This window comes from Triturus cristatus, chromosome 11 (assembly GCF_964204655.1).
Source record: "Triturus cristatus chromosome 11, aTriCri1.1, whole genome shotgun sequence".
In the NCBI taxonomy this organism is placed as follows: Eukaryota; Metazoa; Chordata; class Amphibia; order Caudata; family Salamandridae; genus Triturus; species Triturus cristatus.
Window position 1 is genome coordinate 435,698,173 of NC_140594.1, and position 23,107 is coordinate 435,721,279.

Here is a 23,107-nt window from a genome sequence, read left to right on the forward strand (position 1 = left end):
ATAATTTTCCCATTCAGGACTCAATGGACTTTGTATTCTTTTGTGACCACTTTTTGCACATCCGAAACCGGTTCATATTACCTATTTTAAAAGGCAAAGGCTTTACCCAGGCTAGACCGGCTTTTATATATTTACAAATATTGAACAACGTTTGGGAAATTTTTTAACATGGTTAACTTTTTAACCGCAGCTGTCAGATTAAGGAGAAAAGGAAGAATTGTTAGTAATGAACATCCCTTTTAGAAATCTCATGAATTTTTTTTATGTGTATATTGATGAATTAGATCTTGCCATTGGTATTCTGTGATGAATGTGATTGTATAATATTTTTCTAAATATTTTTACTGTGTTTTCTGTAGTATGCTTTTACGGTTTTAATTAACCGAATAAAGTGAATTTAACTGACTGATATTGACAGTGTCAAGAATCGTCATACCCGAGGGCCTGAGACAACAAGTTATTGAACTAGCTCATGAAAGACATCGTGGCATTGAAGCCACCACAGGAGCTTTAAAAGACTGTGTTTGGTTCCCTCACCTAGATGAACAAGTTAAGAAAGAACTGAAAGTATGCCATCTTTGCAACTGCTTTTCCCCCAAAATGACACTACATTCATTGACAATATCTAACTTACCTGCTCACGCCTGGGAAAGAGTTGGAATTGATTTCTTTGGGCCTCCAGAAAATGGACATCATCTCATGGTAGTCATTGATGAAATATTCATGTTTTGTCTAGGGGAGGATTGGTCATCGAAAAAAGGCAATTGAGCGAATTGATGCCATCTTTGCGGCGTGGGGCATTCCCGATGTACTCAAATCTGATAATGGCCCGCCGTTCAATAGCAAAAAAATCAAGGAATTTCTAGCTCGACTCAATGTCACACATCAGAAGAGCACACCTCTGTGGCCTCAAGTATGGTATGCTCTGACTATGATATGGTCTTTCATTTGAAAGTATGGCATGGCCTTTCATTGTGTAGTCTGGTATGGTATGGTCTATCATTGTATAGTATGGTAATCTTTGTTACAATGTACACATTAAGCTATGGGAGAAAGCGCTATAGGAGTGGCCAAACAAGCTAAAAAAGACATTTATCATTTGAATGCTCTATCCAACATGTAATGTTGCAAACAGACCATTTTAAAAACACACCATTTTTTTTAAATAAAACATTTTAATGATGCCCAAGACATTATAAATCACAAAACATGTACCAAAAAGGCACTTTTTTTTATTAATGAGTAATTACTTAATTAATTCTAAGAGTGCAAACTGTTTTATGTATTTTGAAATCATTGTTAAAGGCAACGGCAACAACATGGGCTTGCTGGTGTTGTGTTATGCCTCACCAAAGAGTAGAAGGGGAGAGGATGAAAAGTGAAAGGAACCGAACTCAGGAAACAAGCGTGAAAGCAACAGCATGAAGTAAAACCAGGAGTAAGACAAATCTAAAAATAAATAAATTCTTTAGGACATGCAGCATGTAGAAGAATAAGATAGACTGAGACAGAAAGCAGAAGCAGCGGAAGTACACTCCCAAAAAACGGAAGCAGTACTTGGTCTATGCTTACGGGACAGAAGAAACACAAAAAAGGAAAGTGAAGCCAATGTGAAGCCAGCACACGCAGACCAAATTGGAGCCAGCAAATAAGTCTAAAAACAAAGCCAATTACTGGTAATTATTGAACAGTCTCGAATCCCCCTATACGTAAACAAAATGTCTTGCAACCGACCGCACGTTTGCTGTCTCAGGCGAGGCCTAAAACTAGAGCGCAGGTCAATTCAACAAACACCACAACTTAAAACTGTATCAAATGGGGGTGCTATAGAGCAGCACACAAAATGGCCACCTAATTGATGAGCTCTCCCTGCACACAGTGAAAATCCAGACATTGACCCCTAAACAGCCACCTCATTCTAAAGATCATGGCAGACTGAGTGAGCCAAGGCATCGATCCACCCATGAAAGTGCTTCTTGTCTCCTTGGGGGACGTATCGGTGCCATTACAGATTAAGTCGATCAGGACCGTTGCCCGGTAGAGGAATATTGGACTGGAGGTCACGGCAAAGAAAGGAAGCCTGGGGAAGCTAGTGTAGGCCACAGGGCAAGAGTCAGTGGAGGCCTGCTGCAGCGCTACCTGGCCGTCTGCTGCACGATCGCTCCTTTGGTGGAGCTGCGGTGCCCCGGGTGAGTGTGGCGGTTTGGATAGGCCTCTGTGACTGGCTGTGCTGCCTTGACTTAGGCCTGGACTTGGGTGCAACCCGCGATTGGCCGCTGTGGGGTCCTGCCACTTCTACCTCCACCCCGCCTGCAGAAAGTGAACTGCAGACATAATTGGGGCCCGAGGCGCAGTCAAGAGTGCAGACAGTTTTAAGCCTTTGGTTCAATGATCTGGGCCTTGGGGGGGGGCGGGGGGGGGGGCTGCAGCACATGGTAAACTCCTGCGGGTCTACCCAATCCCCCTCTGTGGAGAGTGCACTGGCGACACTGTGGAGGTTTGGCCGCAGCCCATCGGGGCTCAAGAAGCGGACAAGTGCAGAGCAGGGTCTACATCTCCAGCATAGCGCTCTGGGCCTTGGGGACCCAGGTGGCAGGAACAATGCAGAGGACAGGGACCAGGTGGCAAGAATAATGCAGAGGACAGGGAGCTGATGATCTTCGAGCCCCGTGTGCCTGGGAGAGCTCCCTCTGCCTGAAGCCGGGCGGTCACTAATACAGCCCCATAGTGTGGGTTATTTGGGGCCCCGGCACTGTTGCTTGGTGGAAGTCCTGACAACTGAGGACTTTGGGTGGAAACTGGGATCAGTAGACACAGCCTTCCCAGAGGAGGGGCGGCCAGGAGACATTCCGTGGAGGGCAGCCTTCTCTCCACCCTCAGTTAATTGCTCGCTTTGACAGAGGGGCAGGAGAGGCACTGCCGGGGGGGGGGAGTGGGGTATCCCCTCCCAGACTGGAGAATGATCATGGGTAAAGCGGATCAGAGGCAGTCTAAGTTCCACTTTGAGAAAAACAGTGTCCCACCCAGAATGAGGATCTGCAGTAGGCCCCCACACAGCCCGCAGACTCGGAGGTGGAAGAGCTGCTCAGGGAGCTGAAAGAGGGCCTACAAACTATAGATGCAAAGATCGATCACCTTACGATACTGATGGTTCACTTCACAATTCGCCTGGATAAACACAACACCAGACTAAAGGAGCCGGAAACCAGAATTTCAGATGTGGTGGACTGCCAGGGAATACAAACAAACTGGCCACGCTTTCTAAGGAGCTTGCTACCATAAAACTTAAGAATAACAATTTGGAAGGCCACTCACAGCAAAATAATGCTCGGATTATGGGTGTGGCAGAGTCGGAGCAGGCACCCAACATGGAAACCTTTGTAGAACAATTGATTCTTTCGTTTTTTGGGAAAGAGGTATTATCCCCTGTTTACTTAGTAGAACATGCCCACAGAACCCTGGCGGCTAGGCCTAAACCGGGGAAGCCCCCATGACAGGTCATAGCCTGCTTACTGAACTACCAGGACAGGGACACCATTCTGCACCTCAACAGATCTCAACCGGAATTACAGTATGGAAAGTCACGAACGTCCTTTTAACCAGATTTCTTGCCTATAGTCCAAGAGGTCCGATGTTCTTTTCTCTAAGCGAAAAAACTGTTGCATAAACGAGTGAATAAATATTCCATGTAGTACCTGGCAAGATTGAGGGTGGAAGTTACTGGCATGGTAAAAAAAATTACTTAGCCGGAGGCGGTCATGGACTTCCTGAAGAATAGTGAGTGGTTACTGAATATTCCTTCTATGATATTTTGTTGATGCCACTCCTGTTTTGCTTTCTAGACCTAATTCAATGTTTATGATCGGTGGTCCTCTGCTGGAGGTTTAGCTTTTGGTTCAGACGACGGGGGGACCTCATGCACAAAGCACTGTTGTTTAATGTATGGGGTTATTGACACAGTTGCTTATACAGTTATGGACACATTTAGGGTGCCCGGGCCAGCTGCACGCTCTCTGGCTTCCCAGAGCGCTTAGAGCACAGCAGCAGTTATGAACCCTGCTGCATGGGTTCCTTCTTGTTTCTGTATTGGGTAGGTTCTTCCACTGACTTGTTATGTCGGAGTGGGAGCAGGGTGGGAAGGGTATTGAGGGCTTTTTACTATGTTACTTGTTGAATATCTCACACTCGTGCAAGGGACATACTGGGAGATGGTGATAGTCATCAGGACCTCATGTGGAACTACGATTTCATAGAACACACGTGGTACAAGATCAGGCAACACCAGTCAAATTAATTAGCTGGAACGTGCATGGGCTTAACACCCATGAAAGTCCTCACAAGTGCAAACATCCCTCACGAGGCATGGGGCAGAAATCATATCATCCAAGAAACAAACCCGAAACCAGGAGCGCACCAGGCGTTTGCTCCCACATGTGGGACCCACTAAGTACTTTGCATCATGTTCCTCCAATACCTATGGCGGTTGCGATCCTCATTCGTAAAACAGTACCATTTACACTGCTGGACTGCAAAGCAGACAATCAAGGCCACCGGATACTGGTAATGGGGCATATTAATTAATTACATGCCGATGGTCCTTCTTAATATTTATGGCCCAAATACAGACACCCTGGAGTTCTTTTGATGCCTTATTGAATAAATGCCATTCCTATGCTACCTTGCCAATGATCTGGCGAGGGAGGGTTGAGGGCTTCAATCTGGCTTTATCCAGGCGCTGAGACTGCTCTACGCAGGTGACCTGCCCACTCCCCCAGGCGGCTGTGGCGCTTGGTAAAATAAGGCGCTCTATGGCTTGCTAGCTGCGTGAAGAGTAATGCACCCACATCATAAGACTTTAATTACCACTCCTCCCTCCATGACTTTAGCTCTCGGATCAATTACTGCTGGTAGCGCAGAGAGTTATGAGAATGGTGCAGGATACCACCTTTCTGCCTAGAACGTAATCTGACCAGTCTCGGATTGTTCTGCTGCTTGGAATCCCAGATGCTTCACAACCCAACATTCATTGGCGATTGAGGGGGAATGAACCGCGTGACACAGTTTTCAAAGTCGAAATCAGGAGCAACATCATTGACTTTTTTTAATTTCAATAACCGCTCAGTGGCAACGATAGGGGTACTTTGGGATGCCTTTAAGGCATATAACCGGGGAATGTGCATCTTCAAAGAGGCCAGTATATTGAAATCAACTTTGTCCAGACTTGACATACTTGAGCATAAAATCAAAGCCTCCAGACTGACTACGATGCTACTCATGACCTCACTGTCCTGGTACCCTTACAGGAAGCCCTGAGGGACGTCCATGATACAGTGAAACGGGAGGTTCTGTATCAAGGGAAGAAGATAAGAGCTCAAGCCTATGGTGAGGGTGACTGACCAGGTAGAACACTAACCTGGGTGTTAAAGTCACACACACCTCATATGTCTATCACTGGTACACAAGGTCAGGATAGGGCTGCAAAAACATCCACTAAAGATATTTAAGGAATTTTCCAAGATTATTATGAACTTTTGTACTCAACCATAACCCAAAACACCCTGTCTGAAATCTCTGAGTATCTTGACAAAGTGATGCTTGGATGGGTGGAAGGAGACATTCGGGAACTACTTAACTCCCCATTAGCAGTGAAGGACATTATATTGGCATCCCGGTGGAGTGCTATAAGGAATTGTAGCGATACTACGTGTATCAAGCGTGCCCAGTTAAACTCTCTCCCCAGTAGATCCACATGTGTGCATGGGCATTGGCGTATATGGGCGAGGAGCCCGCTGCACTCCATCTCCCAGAAGGCAGTGGGGCCTGGCCGGGACAAACAGGGCAACTGGACAGGCCAGCCTCCATATAAGCACCTCCTCCGCAATGGGAGGGTGCTTGACAATCTTCTCAAGTTCCCTGCCGCGAGCGGATGCCTTCCATCCGCTAAGGAGCGGAGAAAACGTCGCGAACACCCTCTGATGTCCTCCGTCGGGAGCGGACGCTTTCCTTCCCGCTGTGGGGGCAGAATTACACCATCCGATGCTTCCGCAGTGCGCGGATGCTTTTCTTCCCGCTGAGGAGGCGGGAGACACTTCTTTACGTTTTCGCCGAGAGCAGACGCCTTCCTTCCCGCTTCGGAGTTAGGAGATAATTGCACCTTGCTCCTGAGGCATTCCCGTTGGAAAAGTTCGAAGACACCTCGCTGGAACACACACACCGAAACAGGTAGCGTGTGCGAGTTACTTTGTTTATGTACTTGTGCCTCCTATGGTAACGCGCTGAAGAGCTCTTGGCCGTGATATTTGACTCGCGCTGAAGCGCTCTTGGCCTTAACGCTTGGCTCACGCAAAAGTTTTCACACAGCGCGCCTTCTTGATATTTCTTCCTACGGAACACTGTTTTTCATGGAAGTGCCTCCCTCTGTTTTATCCTGACTTAAATGATACAAGCAGTGGGGAAATACTTCACTCGTGATCACTACACTCTGGCTGTGGTGTTAACAGCCTGGTGGTACAGCTTCCTGGGTATGCAGTTGATGTCACTCGCATTCTGGGATCCCTGATCTTCTGGTAACCGGCACGTCTTCAGTGTCTGAAGGGAGTAAGAAGCCCGTACTTTCAGGACATCGACTGCCAGGCGGCTCCTCGTGAGTGATTGATGTTTTTATAAAGAGTGTCTGGCTGTAGATGTGTGCAAAAGTTGGTCATTTTCACGTATGCCTCTCCCTTATATCGTTATGCAGTGCTTACATAAGAGGAGGGTGACAGACGCCTAGACCAGACTGAAGACGCAAGCATTTCCTGCAGTACTCTTTTTATCCCCTTCCCCGTTCCCCGGAGTGCTATTTTCCATAGTTGTGTTCCATACACTGTGGGGAGTTGCGCCCTGGCGAATAGGGAGGCTCCTCTACAGGCTATCGTCCCCGCTGGCTGCTGAGAAAAGGTTAGTGGCTTGTCCTTCTCTCTTGTGCTACTGACAACCTGACTGCTTGAGGTGTATGGTGAGGCTATCGAGAGGGGTAGATTGCGACAAACAATGATAGAGACGGTCAGAATGGTTCTCCTAAAGGCAGATCGCAATCCGAAACTGTGCTCCTCTTATAGGCTGTTGTCGCTACTGAATGTCAACATGCAGCGACTGGTTTTGGCTGATCAAGCGCACTTTATACCTCAGACATCTACAGCACTGAATTTGCGTACAGTGATGGCCATGTTGCACAGAATCCCACCAGCACTGCTGGAGGCAGCCACCATTTTATTAGACATGGAGAAAGCAGTTGATTCCCTGGAGTGGAACTTTATTAAGGAGGTCTTGCGGAGGCTGGAGCTTGGGGCACACTGTTTGAAGTTGACGGACTTACTCTAGATGTGCTTGACTACCCGCGTGCGGATTAGTGGTACGTTAACAGACTGACAGGGACATGTGGCAGGGATGCCCATTATCCCCACTGATCTTTGCGATGGCCATCAAGCCGCTGGCATACTGGCTACAAGAATTCCACTCTCATAGAGGGATACAGGTGGAAGAAGGTCCGGTGTTGCTTTCCTTGTATGCGGATGATATTACCCTTTTTTTACAGCACCCAGTAAAAAACATAGACCCCCATCATCAGAGATATACTATTTGGGGAAAATCCTGCCTCCAAATTAACTGGGACAAATCCAAAATACTACCACTGACAAAGTGTACATCTCCATGGCGAAGGAATTCCTCTCTACGCTGGATGGCAGTTGAAGTGAAGTACCTGGGTGTCTAGGTCACAAAAGATGTGGGAGAGTTGGCTAGGTGAAACTTCGGGGTGGCACTCAACTCACTCAAAGCCCAAGTGGAGAGATTGATTAAATTATTAATATCCTTACTGGGTGATTCCCCATGATCAAAATGGTTGTTCTACCAAAGCTTTTATATCTGTTCGTCAATTTCTCAGTGGTCTTAACCTACATTTTCTTTCATCAACTAGAGCAAGTACACACTGGACTGACATTGGGTGGGGTTGGGGGAGGCTCACACAAGTAAAGTTGAAAGAACCCTAGTCCGTTCAGATTTGTTAACTACGGTGGTAGCTCGTAAACTCCATTGCAAACGAGATGAGATGGATTTTATTGCTACCACGGTCCACGAGTGGTGGACCCTCACAAACTATTTGGGTATGGATGTGGTATACTCTACTCTCTTGCCGTTTCACAACAACTCCCTTTGGCCGCCATTAATCGAGCAATCCTCAGTGGCCTTCTTGAAATGAAAGGGTGTAGAAGTGCTGGGTGATATGTTCCCGGATGAGAAGTTTTTAACACTCCAAGCCTTCTATTAGTGGGGGCAGGGACCAACCCTCTGGCTACACTACTGTACCACAGATTGCGGCACTAAGCCAGGGAGGCATTTTCTATATTTCTAAAGGTCCCTACTGAACTGACAGTGGTTACTAAACTGATCCAAAGGTCAGACATGACTAAAACAATATTGTATATCCAAAAAGAGGCAGCAGGGACCACTGCTCAGTTGTCATACGGGGCTAGGAGAGACTGGGAACATGATTTAGGGAGAATAGTTCTGAATGAGACCTGGCAATAGTCCCTTTCACACATCTGCATAAATTACTCCACTTAAAATTCTTACAGCGGCTCTGCTACATGCCCCAACCTATCATCCAAGTTACGCCTGGCGGAATATCCTATGTAAAAAATGCAAAGCAATCAATGCAGCCTTTCTGCACATAGCTTGAGATGGCCCTGCATTAACCCCTTACTCGGGCAAGGTGAGAGTGCTGGATGTCTCCTGTGATACCCACGGAGAACAGCAAGGCTAAAGTATGTGGCCTACAGCTGTTCGGCCATAAAGGAGTATACCGACCTCATGCACCCTAAGGCGTGTCCTAGGGATTTCTGGGAATCCTATAAAGCACACTTGTGGACAGGGGGCACTGCTTCAGAACTAAGCCAAAGCCCCGCCAAGAGGAAAACGTGGGCTTAAACAAGAACAATATGGGGGGTCATCTAACCACAGATGATGTAGTCGGTTGAGTAAATCTAGAATATTGTGTAGCTCTGCCAATGAGACCTCTTGTTGTTCTAGTATGGAATTTATGTACTCTCCCTTGTTTACCAATTATGTACTTGCTATAATGATGTTCCTGGTGAGTAAGATGACCTAATGTTTTGTTCTTTTTCCTCTGTTGTTTGTTTGAGCAAACTAATAAAGTACATTAAAAACTGTATCAACCCTGTTCTCTCTAATACAACGTTAAGTGTAAGGAAGAAAAAAGATGCCCATCGCCAAAATGAAAAAATACAGTACATTTACAAAACAAAGGGGCCACATGGGTACCAAAAAGTCTGCTTTCAGGATATAGGCTTTTAAAGGAAAATGCCTACAAAAGGGATCAGGGCTGAAGACAAAAGTTTGAGTGTGTAAACTGCTTTCTTTCAAAATGGATTCATTCACACTGTTCTTTCAAAATGGATTCATTCACACTGTGCAGCTTTCTATCCAGCTGTTATTCTTAAATGCTGTTTTGAATGTATTTTCAAAACTGAAATAGGGGTTGGAGAGATGAATAAAGGTCAAGGATGTTATAGCAGCTTTAATTGACTGAGCTAAAGCCAAACCTTCGGCCCAAGTCAGGCACGAACCTTCATTGGCAGAGACAGCATCACCCATACATTGAAGCAACCGCACTGCCCACACATTGTAGAAATGCAAAGAGGTAGTTTGATTCAATTCAAGTGGAAATTTAAAATAACTCAAAGTTGATTTACCATTTTGTTGCCAGAACTGAACCTTTAATTCAGCCAGGAAAGCCACATTAAAAGTGAACCTTAGTAGATATTCAAGCCATGTAGCCATATTGTTTGACAGATACCAAAGAAAAGCTGGTCATTTTGTCACTTAATACTAAAAACTGCCCCCACACCTTCCTGCAGTGGGTTGGACAATTTGTTAGGGCAGAAGGGGGTTGTCTCTATCACTCAGACTTGGCACTATATAGTTTGAATATTTTTGTTCACTGAAGGAGGGCACGTTTAAGGGCATATTTTCTCCTTCATGAGATTACCAGTCATAATCCTAAACACATGCTCACATACAGGTAACGGCGCAATTTTTCAAAGATAAATGTGTCTTTTGAAATGTTTTTCTAAATAAAAATAAAATATATTAATATTGCATTACAACATAACAAACACAATAAAATAAAACAATTGTCATGCAGAGTGCAGAGAGGCAGTATAATCAACAAGTTGAAAGATCAGTAATACCAAAACCATCATAGTAAAGAAACAGTGGTTTAAGCCCTTAAGTCGGGCCCCTACTTCCCAACAAAGCCAGTGCACCACCCTCCAGGACGGTGTTCCAGGCGCCCAACAATCCTCTGGCACACTCCGACATACACATAAACACAGTGCCAAGACTGTCACGAGAACCAGGCATCCTGAAGGACTGTGTTCCAGGGATGACACTGCGACCAACAGGTCATCAGCGTGCAAGGGGAATTCCGAAAGTGGTTCGTCAACACTAAGTTGCCCCTCACGGACCACTTGGGGACAAACCATCAATATGGCATCCCACGCTGGTAGAATCGGCACCTTCCGCACTCCTCTGGCCTCCTCCCTGCGGATTGCCTCCCTCTCACATTCCGCCCATCTCAGCAGTTCCAACCCCCATCTATATACACATCGGGCCACAAGAGGACTTCCAGCTCATTGTTAACTGTCTGTGAGCAAGAATAAAGCCAAGATCTATAAATCTATCCGTAGCTTTTCGAGCTGCTGCATGCTCGCACAAGCCCACCAAACACAGCTGTGGGCTAAGCACAAATTTCCAGTTGGTGACTCCATGGACTACCTGGAGGAGCAGAGACCAATACAGTGACAAGAGTCAGCAAGACCATACCATATGGAAAAAGCTGACACCCTCTAAAAAATAAGGAGGGCACTTCGACGTCACCGCTGGGAACATAGCATGAATGCGCCAGGGGGTGACGTAAGCCTGATGCAAATAGTAACATTGGATAGGTTTGAAGCGAGCATTCTGGTACACCCTTGAGGTGCACTCCAGAACCCTCCTCCAAGCATGATCAGTCAAAGGAGACACAAGCTCCATCTCTCAGTGCGTGCGGAACTCCGTAAGGTCTAGCCGTATCCCGTGCAGAAGAGCTTTACATAGCAGTGTGACTGCCTTCATCCGTCCTTTAACGAGAAAAATAGGCGAAGGAAGTCGTGCTCCAGTGGTTCCACCACCCCAGAGCTCCGCCACGCGGGTATTCTGTGAAACAGTGTGCCGTGTAGTAAAAAGTGCCCCGCAAAGAGGTCATAAGTCTCCTTAAGTGTTAAAAAGGGACATTGCGCCCACAAAGAGATCACCCAGTAACATAGCTGTCGTCCACTGATTGAGACCAGATCAGACTCCTCGTTGATCCCTGAGTTGAGCAACCAGGAGCGAAAGTGTGAGCATATATGGTGTTGTGGTATGCGTGCTTCAAAAAGAGTCCTGGCCCAAGCATATTGTGCTGTTCTAATTAGCGCAATCCATACACTAGAGTGAGGAGTAGGCCTTAGCAAGATCGTAGTCAATAACCCCTTGAACGGGTACCCATCCTCCCGGGTACCCACACCATCCCAAAGGCAAGGCCACCAGTGAGCCACCCATTGCAATTGTGCTGCAATATACAACAATTCTAGATCAGGTGCTGCCAAGCCACCCTCCAGCACCGGGAGGCATAACTTCCAGAACGTCACACGGCGCCCCCGTATAATGACAACAAAATACCATTGAGTTCTCAAAAGAACTTCCGGGACAGCTGAAGCGGGAGAGCCGCCAACAAATAGAGGAGATAGAGCAGGACAATGATCTTGGAGACAGCAACTCTGCCAAGTGGCAACGTTGTCCAGAATGCCATCGACCGTCTCAGACCAGCGAGAGCGTGACCATAGTTGCCGTCGAACAACAGTTCAGGTGACCGATAGATGGAAAACCCCAGGTATCAGAAAGTGTGATGCTCCCACCGCAATACCGGGGCAATGGAAATGGGCCTACACTGCACCACCTCCCCACGAAGAAAATAAACGCAGGACTTACTCCAGTTGACCTCTAAATCCAAATCACAGCCAAAATCTGTTAGTGCCCTCACCAGCTCCTTCAAGTTAACTTCTTCACTCCTCAGATACAGTAACATATCATTCGAATATAATGAAAGGTACGTACATTCATCAGCAAGGCGCAGTCTACAATAATGTTGGCCCAGGCGAACCATTAAAGCAAACATTTCCATGGCTAGAGTGAACAATAATTGGGATAGGGGACCGCTCTGTCGGGTGCCCCGTTCCACTACAAAAGCCTCCTATATCAGAGAGCTGGTGCAGATTCTAGCAGTCGGACGAGTGTAGCGGAACACCGTCCACCTGACAAAGGTAAGGCCAAGTCCCATGCCAAACATGGTAGCATATAGGAACTCCCAACAGAGAGAGTCAAATACCTTCCTGATGTCCACCGAAAGGTCCAGCACCCTCAGCGATAAAACCTCTTGTTTTTCCGAGGCCTGGAGCAGCTGACGAATATTAGACATGGTGCTACGCATGGGAATAAATTCCATTTGATCTAGGTGAACCAGAGAGCACATATGGGGAGTAAGCGGATGGCCAACACCTCATTAAGGATCTTGTAGGAAGTGTTAAGCATTGAGAGTACCCTTAGTTTTGGTGGTAAACAAATTTGGGAACGCTACTAAAATCATTGGAAAACTCTCACTGACCCAAGCAGTGATTTTATTTGAGGAACGGAGCTAAAGGCATCATGCTAAAAGGAGTCAATGATCAAGCTTATTAATAGGGTGGACAATAAAAAAGATTGACAAATAAGAAACAATTTACTTACCTGTAAATACAGCTCTCCAGGGTTGATATCTTTCATAGATTCACAAGCCTGAATCATTACTCGTCATCAAGCTGGGAGTCTCATGGTGTTTACAATAGTAGTAGGAGCCACTGAGGTCAGCTTTTGAATGGATGGCCAAAATCATAACAAGTTAGTCGACGGTCCTGAAATGGCTAATTCTTCCTATACAGTTCTAGATACTTGAGAATGCAAAAAGAATGTAATGCTTTCTCAGTTGTACTAGTCAGATTTAGGGAAAATACTATACTACCACAGGAGAAAGTCCAGTGAAACTTTATGGATGGACTTTGGATTGGTTCCCAGGACTTCTAGTTCCTTGACAAAAAACATGAAAGGCTCCATGAAAGTAAAAGCCCACAATCCGCTGACCCTTTTAGTCAACTCCACCACTAGCAAAAATGCTATCTCTCACCTGGGGTATTGGTTTGAACAGGTTTCACGAGTTGCAACACAACCACACTGAATTCCCATCATACCAGTTGGAAGGATCTGTAGTGGCCCTTGAGGTACTCCTTGTTTGTCTCATTTAATTAGCTATAGCAAGTCTGGAAATATGTGACACAGAGAGAGGTTACTGCCTGAAGTAACGTTGTTAATGATGATGATCAGGTACGAGCAAGTATTTGCTGACATGCCACTTGTTTTGGTAAGCAAAGCAAGATAACATATTTGTGCTGATTGTCATCTGTGGATCTCTCCTTTAGAGTCCCAGCCACTGTACGTGGGCATGCCTACAACAAAAGTCATTTTCGTAGGTACATCTTTTTCATATAGCCACAGCTACTACCACCCCACTCCCTCCTTAGACAATCAAGAGATCTTTGGTATGTATTTGCATATCAAATTTCCCATGCCTCAAGGTAAGTTTTAAAAGAGATAATAAACGTTTACAGGCAGATCTACTGCACGGTTTAAATCCGGCTCATCTTTCTCGTGTTACAGCTTTCTATACAAACTCAAACTAGCATTACATCCTCTAAGTGAGAGTAGTCCTTGATATGTAAAAGGAAATTTGAATTTATAAAACAGGTTACGCTTCGGAACCAACTGCTGAATTTAAAAAGTTGACTTTAAACATTGCTCAGTCCAAATAGAGATTTGCGCTTTCCTGGCATTTGCCGAGAGATTTAGGCTTCTAACGTTTTACTTTGTCCTTAGATTTACATCCCCTATGGAATTGACTTTTACCCTCCACAAAATTATGTACACAAAATCAGTGGTTCACTCTGAAATAAGATGGAGTGACAATAGCTAATTCAACCAAGAACAAACAGCAATGGCATTACATGGGCTCCTCCGGGGAGACATGCTGCTCTGAAAATTACTTTCCAGGTTATAAAGATCTTTTGGGATCCAAACTAACTGGAAGAACCTTTATAATCCTTAAAAAGAAGGGACGTTCCATTATAAAGCTGAAAAAATAACAGCATGCTATCCTTAGTAAATGCAAACAAGGCATCATTCCCTTCTGCCCGAAAAATATTTAATTATCACATTTTGGTTTCGATTAATATACAAAAGGCTTCGGGATTGTAAGAAAGCTCACCTGATGAAACTGGCAATGTACACATTGACGAAAGTCGCCATCAAGTATTGGCAGTCAAATCGGTCCATAATTCCACCGTGGCCTGGGATGGTATTGGCAAAGTCCTGTCAAAGTAAGAAAAAACACAGCAAGGCATGATGAATAGCAATATATGGTCCTAGCATATTTTGCACAACGAGAGAGCCAGTGAAGTGAAGTGTTTGTATTTATTGTATAGAAAAAAACAAGGAAACAATGGCTAATTAGCTACATCACATTACCTTTCTTTGGAATTAAAATGGATTTTGTTAAGGAGCAAAATACTTCCTCTCGTTTACAACTGTTTATTAAGCCAGAAACACAGCACCTCTTCTTAAAAAAAATACTTTTACTTTGTAATAGGTCTCAGTGGGGCACCATCTTTCTCACCAGAAGAGACAGTAAAATCCAGAACCCACACACCAAGTCGTCAGAATTCAAAAATATTACTGCAAACTGTCACAACCCGACAACCTGGATCTGCAATAAAATAGGTTAGCTCAAATTTACAAGGTCACGCTCACAGTAGTTCTCTGACACACAGGTAGTTAAGAGTCACTCCAACAACCCAGATTCTTCGAAAAGCTGGCAGAGTAAATTATATAAAGAGTGCAGGTGTCAGATGATAAATACCCTAGATACAGTGCACAGGAGAGATTTCCAGCCAAGACCAAAAGCATGAAAAGATACATGTCATATCGCAGATGTGGTGCAAAACTTCAATCAGATACCTGAGGCCCTTACTTTCAAAACATAACTAGTGTTTTCCCTCATGTAAATACCTTTGCACCTCCATCTAAAGCCGGGCAGCAGAATCATTCAATGGATCACTGATTTTCTCAAAGTACACACGAGCAATTGCTAAAATCACTGAACAAACGGTTAGTTGACAATAACACCTGGAGAATACATTGCTGCTTCTCATGATGCAATCAAGACTCAGACCCCAGCACAAGGGTGAGCCGACCTTACTAGGAAAATGAGACCCTAATGCACCAACCTCCCACATTTCTATATAATGCTAGACAGTATAGACACAAAGAATTGAGGTTTTGGGCAAATTAAGTAAGAGATGCTTAAAATATGACTCAATCTTACTGCTATAAAGGTCATATTCCTAGGGTTATCTTGGTCACAGATGAAGGTGCATACTTTCCTCTCAGACACAAAGGTGAAACTAAATACTAGGTGAAAATTCTCTATATCTGGGTTGCTTAAGACTTTAGGCATCAAATTCAAAGTAGGGCTTAGGATGAAAACGTGTAGAGTCCCACTATTTTAACAAAATAATTTCTCTAATATACAAATTAGGAGTATGCTAAAATTGTACTGGGTGGTTGGTTGAATTAATAGTGTGAAAGAATGGGAGCAAGGTAATTTTTCTTTACTCATCTGTTTTACTCTCCCTTCATCCCATCCACAGTTGAACTTGATTTCACAACTCAAATATTCATGAAGAGGGGCAAAAACATACACTGAACCTGTCTTTAAACTAAGATTGAGCACGATTTCCTGACCCGAAAACTGAGTTTAGTGAGAAAAAAGCATCAACAGAGTAATGTGTACAAACAGCATGAGAAGAGGCCATAGTTGCACCCCTACAAATGAATAAATATGATGGCAATGTCTCTTTGAAAAGCCACCACGAGTGCCCTTGCTTTGGTGGAATAACTAAAGTCTCAAAGGAAACTGAACTCTTATGGTTCCATAAAATTCAAAAATATGTGAGTATCACTCTGACAATATTAGCTAATGCTGACTTGCTTTCTGGATCCTTCAACATATGAGTATTTCAAATGTGTTTGAGATGAAGACTGAATGAAGATGATGACGTACAGCTAGGACACTGTGCTGCACAAAAGGTGTTTTCCTAGCAGGCTGTCCAGTGTTCATGGTAGGCACAATTTCTTAACTCTATGTTTGCTGGTGCTCCCACCTACACAGATACTAGAGGTGCATGGAGGGTGGGAGGGGTGAACCCTGTCCCGGCCAGTGTCAGAAGGGGCTCCCCTGAGCACAGTGAAACTTGCCATTCTCTTTTTCTCCCTGTGTAGTTTGCCAGGACACTGGACCCCACAAGAACCAAGCAGCATCAAGGGAGAACATAAACAAGCTATTTGTTTTTGCTCTCTTTAAAATTCATATTTTATTTGCATTTTGGTAGGTTGCTTCATTTTGTTTCCTTTCTAAAAAAATTCTTTGCGATGTTTTAATTCTCCACATAGTTGTAACCTATGTTCCCATCAGGGTGTGCGCACCCTGCTTTCTTGAAGCACCCAGAGTTTTTTTATGGAGCACGCATGCCGCTCCAGAAACCATTCATCGGCATTTGGTATCTAACTGCACGCGTGTGAAAGGCATTGTTTGGATGGCCCGTCAACAAAGATTCAGGAACCCAGCAGGGACGGGGGCAGAAATGTCCTGCACTTTGACAGGAACCACTAGATATATCTTCCCGCTATCACAATCCCTTCCAGATTCCTTGGCACACAATGATCTCTGCAGCTGGTGTCTTAACCCTGTCAGATACTTTAAATGCAGCCTCTTGGTGACAGGTTATGTAAGCTAGAAGAAATTTACTGTCACATGTGTCCTTGCTGCCAATTTCTTCGCTGCAGGTTTTTAAAAAACAAGTGTATAAGTCTACTTTCAAATTCTGTTTTCAAAGCTCTGTCCCTTATGACTCCACCCACTTTCCTCTTCCATATCCTAACCCCTAATGTATAAGTTCCTATAGTCATTTTTTTCCAGTTCTAGCACTGGACTCTATACAAATATTTTATGTCACTGAACCTCCTTTTCTCCATTATGACATATGAAAGCACTGTCAAATACATGAGTTCAGTATGTGCACTGAACAAAATCCTCTTGTGTGTTGATTTAATAGACTAATATTGCTCCATGTATAATAAGAGTTTAGGCTACTTACTGGATGCACAAGAAAAATGACTTGCCTCCTGATTTGTTGTCAGAGTGAGAGCCCTAAATGTGTCTAAGCTCATTTTAAAAAAACTATCACTTTTAATAAACACCTCTCAGTGCAGTTATCTAATCTGATGTACTAAACTGAAACTTTGAAGAAATACACTTTATTTAATTTTAAAATTGCTTTACCACATTTCTACCCCATGTTTGTTGCATGATTAACATTAACCTCTAACATTTTCAAACTTGGCTCTTACAGTGAAGTGAGAACATAAGTTCTACTGCTTAATTTATTGGCTCATGCACTTCTTATTGTTTTTTAAAGGCACCCGGCATTTCTTTTGTCTCAGAAGACTGCCCATCCACCTCCTTCATCTTCGCACCTTCAGTTTTAAAGCACAGCTTGTTAACACAGTTGTGGAAGAGTTTTGTGTTTTGTCTAGTCACAGTTTTGACTCAAAGAAGCATGGAGGGTTAATGTACCTGCACTTTGTATGCAGATCACATATTGGTATTTTATTTGGAGAGGTAAGTGGGCTACTGCTTTTGACACTGAGATCATTTTGTAACACCCAGTTCATAATTTGCAAGCCTTCTAAAATAGCAGAGTTATATATTTATCGGCATCAAGGCGCTGCATGCAAAATGTAGGTCATGGGTTTAGATCCTTATTGAATTTTTCTCAATCTGTTATTCTAAGATTGGAAAAAAGGGTTCCTTTGTAAATTAAAAGCCTTGTTAGCACAGACAACGACAATCGCTGTTACATTTTATATCCTGAATTTTTTTCTCTGACAATTCATTCTTAACGTATAATGGTTACAAGTATGGATAATATGTTATTCCTACACCAATAAACCTAATTCTTTTATGTAACATTTCCTGTACATTGTTTACACACACATATGATTTATTGTGCTTCTGTGTGTGATGTAAAGCACTGTGAACCTCTACAGTGTAATGAGTAGCACCATAAAAGATTTATATACAAAAATTAGTAAGTAGCATTTAAATAAATGTTTGTATAAATACTCATACAGACCAATAAGCCTCCATTCTTACAGTGCAAGCCCATCTCTTACACAGGGAGTTGAACAAAGTTAAAAATCTGCCTCCAATAGTTTCTCTTAAGCACTTGTAAAGTGGTAAAACGTTGTGCGCCTTTGTTTCCTTCTATTTTAGTGGCATCTAGGAGTTGGGCTCCAAGCTAGGATGATAGATGGACAAAATGAGGGTTGATGGCCCTTTAAATTAGGCCTTTGTTTTTGGCCCAGTTGAAATCTAAAATCAGAAAGCCGCCTGACAACTTGCAGGCAGTGCTGAATGCGTCATGGTGTCAGAAAAAATGACATCAGGACAAATAAACATGTTTACCTTTGCCGTCCAGATACAGCCCAGAAATAGCCGCCAGAACCGGGATTCCACCTACTTACCAGCATTAATAGAATCACATTATTTGCCGATCCTGGATCCACATTGTGCAGCTCAGCAATAAGATGGGTATCTGTTTCTCGCAGCTATTTTACATCTACCTTCCATTGTTTACCGAGGGTAGTCTAGCTGTCTAAACATGTGGTTTAGCCCAAGGTCCGAAAATTCAGAAGTCAGCAGGGAAGGGGTTTCTTCAGTGAGGGGAAGAAAGCTCGGAGAAATGCCTATATCCATGCTCTCTGGTGCAGAGTGCAATCCATAATATCACAGGTAAAGTATCAAGCACTGAAAATCGAGACGATAAGTGCACATTGGTAGCTATAGACTTACTATTCTTAACTCCACATCTGAATACCTTGAAGATATATATGGAATATGCTACTTACCAGTATGCATCTGTTCTTGGCATGTAGAGCTGCAGAGTTGTACACTTAGCATAGATCGCCATCTGGTGTTGGGCCCGGATGTTTGCAGTTTGTTTTTGTTCTTTGGACAGTCTTTGGAAGTCACGAGTTCGGTGACTCCTCCTTCGGTCCGTACTGCGCATGGGCTTGGGCTCCATCCTCAGATTGTTTTTTTTCGCCAGCAGGGAAATGATGGAGCGTAGTAATAACAGTGAGAAACCCATGTGTGTTGTATCTAAATAAGATGGACTGGAACGGATACAGGTAGCCGGGGAGGCGGGTGGGCGTGTACAACTCTGCAGCTCTACATGCCAAGAACAGATGCATACTGGTAAGTAGGATATTCCGTTCGAGGCATATGAGCTGCAGATTGTACACTTAGCATAGATTATATAGCAGTACCCAACCTTAGCGGCGACCACCGGTATCCGTTGCAGCGGTTTGAAAAAGTGTCTTTAGTACAGCCTGGCCCACACTAGCTTGCTGCTTGGAATGCACATCTACACAGTAATGTTTTGTGAAGGTGTGCGGTGTTGACCATGTGGCTGCTTTGCAGATGTCATCTAAGGGTATGCTCCCTAGAAAAGCCATAGAAGCCCCTAACTTTCTAGTAGAGTGGGCTTTAGGTGGAACAGATAATGTTCTTTTTGCCTTTTGATAGCAAATTTGTATGCACTTTACAATCCACCTAGCTATCCCTGATTTAGAGATGGGGTTGCCTTTATGTGGTGGAGAGAAGGAAACGAACAATTGTTTAGTCTTCCTGAAAGGTTGCGTTCTTTGCATGTAGTACAGCAAAGCCCTCTTAACATCAAGTGTGTGTAAGGCTCTTTCTGCAACAGATTGAGGTTGCGAGAAAAAGACAGGTAATTCCACCGATTGATTGAGATGGAAGGGGGAAATGACCTTGGGCAGAAACTTCGGATTTGTACGAAGTATGACCTTGCTGTGATGTATTTGTAGGAAGGGTTCCTGTATAGTGAACGCTTGTATTTCACCAACCCTTCTAAGGGAAGTGATAGCTACGAGGAAAGCGGTTTTCCAGGTGAGGAACTGTAGCTCACATTTATGCATTGGTTCGAAGGGTGGACCCATTAGCCGTGTAAGAACTACATTTAGATTCCACACAGAGGAAGGTGGTGCCCTGGGAGGAATTACTCGTTTAAGGCCTTCCATAAAGGCTTTAATAGCGGGCACTCTGAACAGTGATAAATGCTGTCTGTTTTGTAGATAAGCAGCAATTGCTGCTAGGGGTAGGCGTATGGATGAATATGCCAGGTTACACCTGTGAAGATGGAGCAGATAGCATATGATGTGCTGTATGGATGCATCTAAAGGGTTGATTGTATTGTTACGGCAGTAAATTACAAATCTTTTCCACTTTGCGGCATAGCATGCTCTAGTGGTAGGACGTCTGGCTTCCATGATATTGTTCATGCAATCAGGGGGAAGGTTAAGGTATTCAAATTCTAAGATTTCAGGAGCCAGATCGCAAGGTTGAGCTGAGCTGGGTCCGGGTGCCTGATTTCTCCATGGTTCTGGGTTAGGAGGCATGGGGACAGGTGCAGTTTTTGATGTGGCACCACCGATAGCTGTAGTAGTGTGGTGTACCACGGCTGCCTGGCCCATGTTGGGGCTACCAGAATGAGTGTGAGGGAGTGCTGTTGTAGCTTCCTTACCACTAACGGAATTAGTGGGAGAGGTGGAAAGGCGTATGCAAATTTGCCTGACCAGTTCATCCATATCCCATTGCCTTTGGACAATGGGTGTGGGTATCTGGCGGCGAAGCTTGGGCATTTTTTGTTTTCGTGGCTGGCGAAGGGGTCTATCTGAGGATGCCCCCACTTTTGGAAGAATGGGTGAAGAACTTGTGGATGCAGTTCCCATTCGTGTAGTTGTTGCGTTTGTCTGCTGAGCAGATCTGCCATGGTGTTTTGTACGCCTGGAACGTGCTGTGCCAGGAGAAAGATGTTTTGGGGAATTGCCCATCTCCATATGCTCTGGGCTAAGCGGGAGAGCTAGGGAGAGTGTGTGTCCCCCTGTTTTTGGATATAATACATTGCAGTCATGTTGTCTGTGCGGATGAGGACTGCTTTGCCCGAAATCTGTTTTTGAAAAGATTTTAGGGCTAGAAAGATCGCCAAGAGCTCCAGATGGTTGATGTGGAGCGATTTTTGCTGTGGCGTCCATAGACCTTGCATTGTGAGGTGTAAGAGGTGCGCTCCCCAGCCGGAGAGCGATGCGTCCGCTGTTAGAATCACCTGAGGAACCGGGTCCAGGAACGGCCGCCCTTTGGAAAGGTTTGTGGTGTTCCACCACTGCAGAGAGTGATGGGTGCGGCCGTCCACCAACACCAGATCCGTTAGCTGACCCTGGGCCTGGTTCCACTGTTGTGCTAGGCACTCTTGAAGTGGACGCATGTGGAGTCTTGCATGGGGCACTATGAAAATGCAAGACGCCATCATTCCTATGAGCTTCATAAACACTCTTGCTGGAAGAGAGTGTTGAGGAAGGAATGTTTTGCGCAAGGCTTGTATGCTTGCGATTCTGGCTGAGTTTGGATAGGCAATACCTTTGGAGGTGTCTATAGTGGCCCCGAGATATTGCTTTGTGTGAGATGGTATGAGGTGGGACTTTTGGTAGTTCACCGTGAAGCCTAGCTGGTGGAGCAGTTGGATGGTTCTGTTTGTATGTTGCACACATTGGTCGTAGGACGCGGCTTTTATCAGCCAGTCGTCTAAGTAAGGGAAGACGTGAATATGTTGACATCTGAGGTGTGCTGCTACTACCGCTAGGCATTTGGTAAACACCCGTGGTGCGGTGGTGACCCCGAAGGGGAGAACCGTGAATTGGTAATGCTGACCGTCCACCACAAACCTGAGGTACTTCCTGTGAGAAGGGTGTATTGGAATGTGAAAGTATGCGTCTTTCAGATCCAAGGTAGTGAGAAAGTCTCCCTGACAGAGGAGCGGGAGGACTTGTTGTAGGGTGACCATGTGGAAATGGTCTGAATGTATGTAGGTATTTAGAGGCCGGAGGTCCAGAATGGGCCTCAGGGTCCCGTCTTTCTTTGGTATTAAGAAATACAGAGAGTAGACCCCTAGATTTTGCTGATTGACGGGGACCTGCTCTATAGCGTGTTTTTGGAGGAGGGAGAGCACCTCCTGTTTGAGTAGTGTGGAATGTTCTTGAGACATTGGACGGTGCCTTGGTGGGATATTGGGTGGGGTAGATTTTAGCTCGAGACAGTACCCTGACCGAATAATTTGGGTCACCCATTTGTCCGATGTTATGGACTCCCATGCGTGGATAAAGTTTTGCAGTCTGCCCCCGACCGGAGTGGGATGGTCTGGGGGGAGGGAAGGGGAGTCATTGTGCGGGCGGGGTGGCAGAACGGGTGGTGTTAGTTTTGCCCCTGCCCTGATTGTTGTTGCCTCTGTAACCACCCCTTTGGTAGCCCTTTGAAAAGGTATTTTGAAAAGGTATTTTGAGGAGGGGACTTGTAGGAGGTAGAGGCGCTATCGGTGGAGTAGCCTCTGCCTGTGCTACGAAAGGATGAGCGTCGAAAGGAGCGTTTAGGGGCCTGTGATTGTAGTGCCCCCATAGACTTTGCTGTGTCTGTGTCCTTTTTCAACTTTTCTAACGCTTCGTCCACCTTTGGCCCAAAGAGAGTTTGTTGGTCAAAGGGGTGATTTAGTATGGACGCCTGGACTTCAGGCTTGAACCCTGAGATCCTGAGCCAGGCATGACGACGAAGCAGGACACTAGTATTTATGGCTCTAGAAGCAGTGTCAGCTGCATCGAGGGCACACTTAATGGAGGTGTTAGTAATTAGTTTACCCTCCTGTATTAGTTCATGAGCCTTGCGTTTGTGTTTTTCGGGGAGGTGCTGCATAAG

The 23,107-nt window shown here is 44.8% G+C and overlaps 1 protein-coding gene across 1 annotated transcript in view; it reads right to left on the bottom strand.

Annotated features, from left to right (window-relative positions):
• CDS2 (CDP-diacylglycerol synthase 2) overlaps positions 1–23,107 on the bottom strand; it is a 335,907-nt gene that overhangs the window by 36,928 nt on the left and 275,872 nt on the right. The window contains exon 12 of the mRNA XM_085636351.1: positions 14,432–14,535. Coding sequence (XP_085492477.1) covers positions 14,432–14,535 — 104 coding nt within the window. The remainder of the gene's footprint in view (positions 1–14,431; positions 14,536–23,107) is intronic.